The sequence below is a fragment of the Staurois parvus genome, unplaced genomic scaffold (assembly GCF_062004578.1).
Source record: "Staurois parvus isolate SC_StPar_1 unplaced genomic scaffold, SC_StPar_1.0 ptg000704l, whole genome shotgun sequence".
Classification (NCBI taxonomy): domain Eukaryota; kingdom Metazoa; phylum Chordata; class Amphibia; order Anura; family Ranidae; genus Staurois; species Staurois parvus.
In genome coordinates this window covers 4091173-4103182 of record NW_028318500.1, presented here as the reverse complement: position 1 = coordinate 4103182, position 12010 = coordinate 4091173, and the positions used below count along the sequence as shown (strand labels likewise).

Below are 12010 nucleotides of genomic sequence, written 5' to 3'. Positions count from 1 at the left end.
ATATTCCCATTTATGCACCTCATCAGCGCTTTCTACACTTTATAGTAGGATATAATCTCTTCCAATTTCTCACACTGCCTTTTAGCCTATCTTTTGCTCCTGGAGTATTCACAAATGTCCTAACACCTCTTCTTGCTCTTTGAGCACCCAGGTTATCTAGATCAGTGTTTCTAAACCAGGGTACCATGAAGAGTCCCCAGGGATTCTGTGGCAAAAGGACATAAAACTGCCCCAACCCTGTAAGCTGGGATCTGGGCTGGCCCGCTATTAGCTGATGTCACTCAGCTGGTCCAGGCTAGGGAAAGATCCCTACTTTAAAGTCAGGATCCTCCCCAGAGTCTGGAACAGCACCTGGCTCAGCCTATCATCGATGCGCTGAGAGCCCGAGCCTCCACTCCTTCAGTCCTTCCCCCTCCGCAGCCCAGTGCTCCAGTGAGCACGGGGGGGGGGGGGGGGGGGGAGGGGGCAGAGCAGACTGCATTGACTGACAGTCACTGCTCTCTGCTCACAGCGGCAGTGGGAACTCAGTGATTAACGGTCTTGAGATCGCCGAGTTCTCACCCTTATTAGAGCTTGTGGGGGGACATATATGCAGCTCTAAATATAGAGCAAGATGATGATTCTCATTGCACTAAACTGCTCAGAAGAATCTAGTATACAAACATACCAGTACTCGGACTACTAGGAGACTACTCTGGGTCTTTCCGCAATAGGCCAGACCTGCTGTCTCGGGGTCCTCTATTCCATGCTGCTTCTCAGTCACTAGCTTTAATAACATGGCTGTGGAAGCCTAGGTCTTAAGGGACAGAGGGTTTCCTAATCTTTATTTCCAAGAAGGAAAATCCACTTCCAGAAAGATTTAATATCATTCCTGGAAATCCTTCTTTGCCTGGTGTGAACACAGGCACTTCAATTCCAGAGACTATTCTGTGCCTCTCATTCTGTCCTTGCTAAAATCAAGACATGAGCAGATCTTGGCCTTAAAGTAGAACTGTAGCAAAACTTTTTCTTTTCTAATAATTTTGGATAGAGAATGGGAGGGTTATTACCTCTGCCAGGTTTTTTTTATGCCATCTGTGTTCCATTGAAGAGATTTACTTTCACATCCTGTCCCATAGCCAAAACAGGAAGTGAGAGGAAAAAGAAAAGTGACAGCAGAAAAAAGACCTAGTGGTCCATCGAGTCTGCCCCCCCTTTTTTTTTTTTTTCTTTTCATTTATACATGTTTTTGTATTTTTTGGGGATTTTTGTTTTTTGTTAACTTTTTTGCCTGAGTATATATTTGTTTGTCTCAAGCATGCTAAAGCCACTTCCTGTTGACTGAGTCACTACCTCTGCTGGAAGTGTATTCCAAGTCTCAACTACACTTTCAGTAAAATAATACTTTCTAAGATTAGTTTTGAACTTTCCTCCTGTTAGGTTGAGTTTATGTCCCCATGTTCTTGATCTTGGTTTCATATTGACAGTCCTGCCCTCTTGAACCTTATTCACTCCATTGATGTATTTAAATGTGTTTGTTATGTTTCCTATTTCCCTTCTTTCTTCTTATGCATAATATGTTCCTGAAATTTCCCTGTGATATGTTTTATCCCTCAGACTATTATTATTACCCTTCTCTGGACTCTTTCAATCTTCTCAATAACTTTTTGTAAGTGAGGTTTCCAGAACTGGATGCAATACTCTAAATGAGGTCTAATTAAAGATCTATATAGGAGAATCAGGACCTCCTTACTCCTGCTCTAGTGATGCATCGTGTTGGATACACCGCTTTAGTGATGCATCCTAGAATTCTGTTTGCTTTTCCCACTGCCTGGCCACACTGATTGCTCATTTTGCATTTATCTGAAGCATGCCAGTACTTCGGCGTCTCACCCGACTCCTATGCGTGTCTATGAGCTCTGACGCAGCGTTTCATCTACTGACTTTTTGAAATGACCATTTGAAAAAGTCCGTAAACAAAACTCTGTGTCAGTGCGCAGCCATACGGTGTCTGGAAGTGACGTCACACACCATTCCGGACGTGACACCACAGCTTATACAGACATAGGAGTCGGGTGAGACACCGGAGTACTGACACACTAACAGGGGACATCATTGCTAGTCTACTTCCACTGCTATTGCATTTTAATATGTGATATGCCTGTGACTTTGCTTGTGAATAGTGTATTGGAAATTGAATACATTTTAATGGTTTTTTCGGTAATACACTATGGTAGTTCTTTTTGCCTAATATTTGAAGGACCACCGGATGGAATATTGTATATGCGAGAGCTAATGAAGCGCCTTCAGAGGAAGTGGTGTAATTAATGTGCCTTATGCTGATCATTTACATGTGAGGCACAATTATTTGGTGAGTGAGACTCACAGTGGGAGTGGTGGAGCACCTGAAGTGATTGCTTTGGAGTGTGAGACTCACACCATTAGTTTCTCTGCACAATTGGGTCACTGCTATTCATTTGGTTAATTTATTTTGGGACTTTGCATGAACTTTGGTATTGGAATTTTGACATGGTGCAGTAAGGGCAAACCTTTATCTGCATACCAAGTGCTACTTAGATGTTTTAGAACTGACTGTCAGCTAATGATTTGATTCCGCCATGGCATGACCATTTTCAGTAGCTATTCTGGGTTATAAGAGTGGTGGCTAAAAAATGAATTTGATAATCTGTTAGGGTGCATTGGTATGCCCTCTGATGGCATCCAGCTATTACCACATATGGGTATTGTTGGGAGGTCATGATGTAGTGTGTGCCAATCAATTTAATAAAGGGTGCTCCTCTGTCTGTACACTGCCTGCATCTTTTGGACCTGAAGCTGTGCCTTTACATTTCACCAGTTAAACAACTTGAATCTTTTAGAATTTGTTATCTTTAATCGATTGTCAGCCATAGAAACATTGTACAATAGTTTGAAAATCCTACAGCAGGGATAGAAGAACTCCTGGCAAAAACTTCTTAAAAATCTGTTTGATTCCAGATATTATAAAGCGGAACTTCACTTACTACTGGAAATTCCATTGATTGTCCTCCCCTCTCCTGCTTGTATTATATTTTTTTACTCAGAAAACACTGTGCTACATGGTTAAATAATGATCAGAGCTAATTAGTGTCCATGAAACAGAAACAACCATGAATGTAAATACTCACTGCTGCTACCTTAATATCGAATCAAAATTTTACCACCATATGATATAAAAGTGGTCAAATTATAAGTGCTCCTTAACTCCACCAGTAACGCTCTGATTAAATAGATTTCCAATTGACCAAAATTGGTGCAGACTCCCAAAGAATTAGGAAAATAGTGCAAAACTTAACAATTGTCCGTAAACGTCCAAAAAAGTGTAAAAATTCAAGTGCTGTATTTTTTTCCTAAATTTTTATACACAATCTGTGCTCATGAAGTCCCTCTCCCCTTCATGAAAGAACTCACCAGATATATATGCCAACCACTCTCATTTCTCGTATATCTCGCTTTATCAGTTACACCTCAGCTTCCAGTCATCATAACATCAGATTACTCCTCCATCCAGCTCATTAGTACTCATAAATGATATGGAAAAGAAAAGAATACCCTCCAATGGTATAGTAAACAAAATTAACCACAATTTATTGTTAACAAGCCACTTACCAACTAAAATTTATATCAAGCTCATATCATGTTAAAAAATGGCATCAAAGCAGGGTGTGCATGGTAAACTCGGGAGTTTCACCACCTTCGGAACTATTGGGTACATCCACTGTGTCACTTCCGGTCGCCGCGTAACCACGCCCCAGCGCTTTTCATCACTTCCGATTTTGTCGTAGGTGTTCTCCCTTGCATCACCCCTGTGACTAAGTCAGAAGTGACAAAACACATTAGGGCGTGATTACATGGCGACCGGAAGTGCCGTCTATACCGGAACCATAAGTGATGCAGCGGGCATACCCGATGGAAAATGTTTTTGTTATTGCCTTTGCTGTGATTGGTTGTAGTTGTGTGGTTAAACTGTAAAACATCAATAAAAAGTATAGGAAAAAATACATACATGTGAACTGTTTTTACCTGCCAAAGGATTTGGTATAGCCAGCCTGTGATCTCTCAGAAATCTGTTCTCTATGAAACCTATTTCCTTGTTTACCTTTGAAGCTTTCAGTTCTGTCTCCAGTCCATATGTTGAATAATCAAGCAGAAAGCTGTAAATTTGAGGAGGAAAATAAACACTTTTTTGACTATGCAATGTGGTAAAACATTATTTTGCTTGTAAATCAAAAGAATTGCTAAACTAATTTAAAGCGAGAGGTCCAGTCAAAATTAAAAAAAATTAATCAGCAGCTACAAAAACTGTAGCTGCTGACTTTTAAATAACACTCACCTGGCCCTTGATCCCGCAGTGTCCTCACACCTGCCGGGTTCACCAGCCGTCCTGTGTCCCCGGTGCCGGCATTTTCAGTGTGGGCACCCAGCTTTGACAACTTGCGGCTTCACAGCCGGGTGCCCACTGTGTATGTGTGATAGCCCTGCGCTTTGTGAATGCTCCCGTAGACTTCTGAGACCTGTCACGTATCCCAGAAGACTACGGTGAGGAGGGAGCACAACTTCTACTTCCAATCGCTTAGGCGATCGCAGTGGAAGTGGGAGCGGGTACCTTTCAAATTTGGGTACCCCCTCCCTCTGCTCTCCAAAGGTGCCAATCCTTAACAGGGAGCAGGGAATGAAGCTTTATAGCGGAACTTCCCCTTTTGGGTGGAGCTCCACTTTAACATATTCTTTGGCAGGTAATACTGTTTACATATATGTATTTTGACTCTGTGTATGTAGCTGCTTTACTGAAATTCTGTCTTGTATTTGTAGTTTTTTGAACATCTGAATATTTCAGCGAGTTGCAGTGACATTTTTTATGTTCCTTTCTTCAGCTAATAGACTGCAGTATGGCTGTGCAGGAGGATACTAAGGAGCCATCTGTGTCCTCTGTCCTGCCTTGGATTATCCTCCATCGAATTATCCAGTATGAAGAGGAGAACTTCCGCTCTATGTGTCAGCAGCATGGACGAAGAGGTGATAAGGAAGGTAATTTTAAAAGTCCTGTGTTAAATTGTAATAGCATTGAAAATTGAAGCATCACACTACTGCTAAGAGGTCCAGATAAAACTTTATTCCAATAAAAGTCGGGGATAAGCCAAAGAGTAGCCAACACGTTTTGGAGGTCCAAAAGCACCCCCTACTTCAGGGCATGAGGGAACACAATGTAAATAAACTAGAAGGCTGGTTTAACTGCTGACTGGATTGTCCCTTCAGTTTCCGTTTTTGTTATATTATACTACAAGCCAAGGAGACCGTGGTGATCCTCTGGGGTGTAGAAGCCACTTGCCCGGGAACCAGATTATTTACATCAACAGAAATACTTTAAGATAGCAATAAGATAACCATTTGGGTCCAGCGCTGTTTGTTTACTCTCCACAACTGTGGTAAATTGTGTCCTCCATATAAAGAACCAGGATGGCAAAGTACAGAAAATGTAAGCACATCAGTAGACTACAGTGGGGATCGAAAGTTTGGGCACCCCAGCTAAAAATTTGTATTAATGTGCATAAAGAAGCCAAGGAAAGATGGAAAAATCTCCAAAAGGCATAAATTACAGATTAGACATTCTTATAATATGTCAACAAAAGTTAGATTTTATTTCCATCATTTTCACTTTCAAAATAACAGAAAACAAAAAAATGGCGTCTGCAAAAGTTTGGGCACCCTGCAGAATTTATAGCATGCACTGCCCCCTTTGCCAAGCTGAAACCTGCCAGTGTCATGGATTGTTCTCAATCATCATCTGGGAAGACCAGGTGATGTCAATATCAAAGGTTTTAAATGCCCAGACTCATCTGACCTTGCCCCAACAATCAGCACCATGGGTTCTTCTAAGCAGTTGTCTAGAAAACTGAAACTGAAAATATTTGACGCTCACAAAGCTGGAGAAGGCTATAAGAAGATAGAAAAGCGTTTTCAGATGTCAGTATCCTCTGTTCGGAATGTAATTAAGAAATGGCAGTCATCAGGAACAGTGGAAGTTAAAGCAAGATCTGGAAGACCAAGAAAAATATCAGACAGAACAGCTCGCAGGATTGTGAGAAAAACAATTCAAAACCCACGTTTGACTGCACGATCCCTCCAGAAAGATCTGGCAGACACTGGAGTTGTGGTACACTATTCCACTATAAAGAGATACTTGTACAAATATGGTCTTCATGGAAGAGTCATCAGAAGAAAACCTCTTCTACGTCCTCACCACAAAAATCATCGTTTGAACTTTGCAAATGAACATATAGACAAGCCTGATGCATTTTGGAAACAAATTCTGTGGACCGATGAGGTTAAAATTGAACTTTTTGGCCGGAATGAGCAAAGGTACGTTTGGAGAAGAAGGGGCACAGAATTTAATGAAAAGAACCTCTGTCCAACTGTTAAGCATGGGGTTGGATCAATCATGCTTTGGGGTTGTGTTGCAGCCAGTGGCACAGGGAACATCTCACGAGTAGAAGGAAAAATGGATTCAATAAAATTTCAGCAAATTTTGGATGGTAACTTGATGTCATCTGTGAAAAAGCTGAAGTGAAAGAGAGGATGGCTTCTACAAATGGATAATGATCCTAAACACACCTCGAAATCCACGGGGGATTACATCAAGAGGCGTAAACTGAAGGTTTTGCCATGGCCTTCACAATCTCCTGACCTCAACATGATTGAAAATCTATGGATAGACCTTAAAAGAGCAGTGCGTGACAGACAGCCCAGAAATCTCAAAGAACTGTAAGACTTTTGTAAGGAAGAATGGGCAAAGATACCTCACACAAGAATTGAAAGACTCTTGGCTGGCTACAAAAAGCGTTTACAAGCTGTGATACTTGCCAAAGGGGGCAGTACAAGATATTACTCTGCAGGGTGCCCAGACTTTTGCAGATGCCATTTTTTTGTTTTCTGTTATTTTGAAAGTGTAAATGATGGAAATAAAATCTAACTTTTGTTGACATATTATAAGAATGTCTAATCTGTAATTTGACGCCTTTTGGAGATTTTTCCCATCTTTCCTTGGCTTCTTTATGCACATTAATACAAATTTTTAGCTGGGGTGCCCAAACTTTCGTTCCCCACTGTATAAAGCAGTTGATACCCAGCTAGATATTTACAAGTGATTTGCATGCATTCAAAAGTAAATTACAGTAGTACCTTGTTAAGGATAGCACACTATTCTATGAATAGTGATGAGCTGTGTTCATAGGCTACATGTAAGTTGTTGGGGTCTGCCTTACACTCGTTAAAATTCTATGAGCTCACATGAGTTAGATCCTACCCAGTTGTCTGCAGTGTACAGACACAGCCCAGCACTGTTTATATGAGCAGCAGTGCTGAAGGCTTTGAACACACAGCCCATGTGGTGCAGAAATGCCATTCTAGGGGTGATAAGGTACTTACGTTGATTACGTTCAGGTTGATTAGCGCAAGGTGATCTGTAATTTATCCCCTACTCATCGATTGTACTATTTGGGCATTGTACTGGTTACCAGCTGCTTTATAAAATACGTGTGCATCAGAAGTATTCATAGCTAATTGTGAAAATTTTTTTGTTCAGTTATCAGTTGCAATTAATTTTTTTTGATTACATAGAAATGTCTATAAACAATCCACTTACACTGTAATCATACGCCTTCTGATTGTTTATGCAGTCATCATAAAAATTGGCTGGTCTTTCTGCATATTATTTTTCTTGCTAGGTGGGAAGTTAGCAATTAAAAGCATACAGTTGCGAGAAAAAGTATGTGAACCCCTTGGGATTACGTGGAGTTTTGCATGAATTGGGCATAAAATGTGCTCTGAACGTCATCTAAGTCACAACAATAGAAGAACACAGTCTGCTGAACATAATACTACACAAATATTAGCTGTTGCCATGGTTTAATTGCACATAACATGTAAACAATCACAGTGCAGGGAGGAAAAAGTATGTGAGGCCCTAGCTTAATGACTTCTCCCAGAGCTAATTGGAACCAGGAGTGAGCCAACCTTGAATCCAATCAGTGTGATGATATTGGATGTGTTCCTGACAGCCCTCCTGCCCTTAAAAAACACACACCTGTTTTGGGTTTTGTCAGGGATCTCCTCGATCCCCGGCGCGATGGTCCCGGCGCAGGCGCAGTATGCCGCCCTGTGCAGGGACGCGAGCTCTAGGTCTGCCCGCTGGGCACCAATGGTAGCGCAGGGCACGATATTTAAACGGCCCTGAGCTGTCATTCGGTGCCTTCTGGTCTTATCCTTGCCCTGCATCCTGTATCCTGAACCTGTACCTGTAAGTTGCTGACCTGGATTGTACCTGACCACTGCTGAATTCTCCTGCCCAGACCCTTGCTTTGCCTGACCTCTCTTCTGTATGTCCCCTATTGGATCTGACCTGCTGTTGCTGACCTGGCGTGTTACCCGACTATTCTCTGCCCACTGCCTTGTACCGTACCGTCCTCCCCGTTACCGACCCGGCTTGCCTGACTCTGCACTTGCTCAGCCATCCCTCTCAACGGGGTCCCCAGACCTCATATCAGGCTCTCTCCCGTGGGAGCCCCTGGCGAACACCCCTACCACTGACGGGTATCCTCAGTAGGCACGACCTGGTCCCGGGGTACTCCTAGTCCATCCCCACCATCAGGGGCCCTGGTGAACAAGTACTCTGGGACTTAGACTCCGTGCGCTGGGGACGCCTGATTAGTGGAGTGCTAGTGGTGTCGCCGGGCGGTCCCTTACAGGTTTACTGGTTTCAAGAAGCACTGTCTGATGTGAACCATGCTTTGCAGAAAAGAGCTAAAGAAGAATCCCAGAGTGTCAGCTAAAGACCTACAGAAATCTCTGGCACATGCTAACATTTTTGTTGACACATCTACAATAAAGAAAACATTAAACAAGAATGGAGTACATGGGAGGACACCACGGAGGAAGCCATTGCTGTCCAAAAAGAATATTGCAGCACGTTTGAAGTTTGCAAAAGAGCACCTGGATGTTCCACAGCACTACTGGCAAAATATACTGTGGACAGATGAAACCAAGATTGAGTTGTTTGGGAAGAACACACAACACTATGTGTGGAGAAAAAAGGCACAGCACACCAACATCAAAACCTCATCCCCACTGTAAAACATGGCGGAGGGAGCATCATGGTTTGGGGCTGCTTTGCTGCCTCAGGGCCTGGACTGATTGTTGTCATTGATGTGAAAATGAATTCCAGAGTTTATCAAGACATTTTGCAGGAAAACGTATGACTATCTGTCCGCCAACTGAAGCTCCGCAGAGGATGGGTGATGCAACAGGACAATGACCCAAAGCATACAAGTAATTCAACAAAACAATGGCTGCAACAGCACAGAATACGCCTTCTGGAGTGGCCCAGTCAGAGTCCTGACCTCAACCCGATTGAAATGCTGTGGCATGACCTTAAGAGAGCGATTCACACCAGACATCCCAAGAATCTTGCTACACTGAAACAGTTTTGTGAAGAGGAGTGGTCCAAAATTACTCCAGATTGTTGTGCAGGTTCACATACTTTTTCCTCCCTGCACTGTAAATGTTTACATGTTATGTGCAATTAAACCATGGCAACACCTAATGTTTGTGTAGTATTATGTTCAGCAGACTGTGTTCTTCTATTGTTGTGACATAGATGACGTTCAGAGCACATTTTATGCCCAATTCATGCAAAACTCCACGTAATCCCAAGGGGTTCACATACTTTTTCTTGCAACTGTATCTAACACCCCCCAGTAGTTTGATGTGGTTGTTGTTAGTTTTTATTCATTTATTTATTTTAGTTTGCTTTTTTCAAACAATTTATTTATTTTCAGCTCATGAAGCTCATTTTCAGCTGCTTGTAACACACTTCCTATCCTTATTGTACTGTATCTGTTGAGGAGCCACCCTTGGCTACTCACCTAATCTGGACTGAAAACACTTCCCCTTCTCCATTACATAGAGGGTTGTTGCTTTCTGTTCAGTCCACGTGAAGTGACAAGAATACTGGATTTCTGATTCTGACTGAAACAAGAATACCCAAGTGTACAGAAACTGCTTGCCATGTGGATTTAAAGGCTAAGTTCACCTTTTGGAGCATTTTACACATTACACCTAGCTTTAGGGTTTATTGTGTAACATTCTCCAACACCAGTCCTAGCACCCACCTATGCCCCTCCTCCCTGAGACAGCGGATGGGGGTTCCTCTCCCTCCTCCTGCTGCCACATTTGAAAATGGCACGGCTTTTTAGGGCTCTGCCCTCACAGCCACATCATTTATTCACACCAATCTGTGAATGAGAAAACCACAAGTCTCATCTGCCACTGCGGCAGATGGCTTGTAGTTCTTAATGGACTGCGAGGGTGCTGATGAGTACCCTTGTAGTCCACTGACAGTTGTTACTGAGTAGTTACTGAACTTCTTTTTTTTTTTTATGGTTAATAGCTCTGAGTCTTCTGTGGAACTGTAATGAACGAGCTCCTGATGGGGACCTACCCCCTCTTCCTCCAGTGAAAAGTACTTTCAAAGTATACACTGCCTGTAACATGATTTCTGAATGAGGGAGAGTCTGATTAGTCAGGTTCCCTCTCCCATTCACAGATTGTGTTACAGGAAGCTTATGCCATGAAAGCATTTACCGTTGGGGGCAGGGAAGTACAGGGTGCCTCTAAGGAGCTTGTTCAGTGCAGTTTCACAGAAGGCTTAAAGCTCTTAACCCCAGTAGCACTAGAGGTTCAGCAGCAGGAGGAGGGTAGTACATCCGTGCTACATGATCCAGCTGCCTGCACAACCTGGGACAAGCTTATTTACTGATAAGTTAGGTCACTAAAGGTATAGAGAAGATTTTTTTCTTGAGCTAAACTTCTGCTTTAAGGAAACATTGATTTTTACAATCCTTACTTTTATTTCATACATTCATACAGCACAGTGTCCTTGAGCTGCGCCACTAAGGCCTTCAGTGTCTCAGTGAAGATATAATTCTCTGTGCTTTTGAAATGTTGGGATTGTTTCATAAATTTCTCCTGCTTGCGGTGTTGTGAAGTGCTTCCTCATTTTTACTGATGTATGGCATGGGTGCAAGCCACTGCATTGCCAAGACATAAATACAGAGCTAGTGTAGGAGTGCATCATTTGAATAATAACAGTAAAAATAGAATTTTCATATTCAGATGTTATTTTGATCTATATTTTGAGTTGCATCAGAATAGTTTATTGGGATAGAAGAAGAACCATTGTATTTCTTTATCACATGTTCTGATGTAAGAAGGTCTCTTCTAGGAGATTCAAGCACTCCAATGCTCCCATCCTCTCTCATGTTGCTGAACGCAGCCCATGAATACCTGGGCAGAAGATCATGGTGTTGTAACTCTGATGGAGCCCTTCTCAAATTTTATGTAAGTTATTGTATAAAGTTTAGGAATAGTCTGGCGTACAGTTACACCTAACTAGACGTTTCTTTTGTCGAGAAAGTGAAGGTTGAAAACTGCAAACAGCCTACCAAAAGCAAATGTGCATCCTTAAAAAAAGTTCAACTGAATGATAAGAATTAATCCAAAGAATACATTTAAAAAACTATAGATATTCTTAAAAATGAAAAACAACACTCATACGCTCTGCGAGTACCTACATGGATAATATAAACTCTCTGCATGCATAGAAAGAAAACCATTTTACTATTTTTTAACCATTTTACAAAGTATCCTTGTCTCTATAAGGTTAGGAATTAAATAATACATTAAAAATACATTTTATCTTCCTACAGTACAGGACACAGGCAAAGTGTTCCTAAGTCCTGGGTTATAGTCTCCTACCTTCAGCTGATTTGACACTGGCCGAACTTTCAATGACACGCCCCTCCTTTTATCTTCAGGTTCTTTAAAGTAGAATTCCACCAAAATCCTAACTAACTCTAAACCTACTCCCCGCCCCATTCTAAGCCTAATCTATCTAACCCTGTAAAGGAAAGATCAATTAGCTCTTGCTGCAATTTCA

The 12010-nt window shown here is 41.9% G+C and overlaps 1 protein-coding gene across 2 annotated transcripts in view; it reads left to right on the top strand.

Moving 5' to 3' along the window:
* The window catches only part of CABIN1 (calcineurin binding protein 1), a 331038-nt gene that overhangs the window by 102772 nt on the left and 216256 nt on the right, over window positions 1-12010 (top strand). For both annotated transcript variants that reach the window (XM_089653220.1, XM_089653219.1), the window contains exons 18-19: window positions 4893-5046; window positions 11297-11412. In XM_089653220.1, the coding sequence (XP_089509346.1) occupies window positions 4893-5046; window positions 11297-11412 (270 nt within the window). The remainder of the gene's footprint in view (window positions 1-4892; window positions 5047-11296; window positions 11413-12010) is intronic.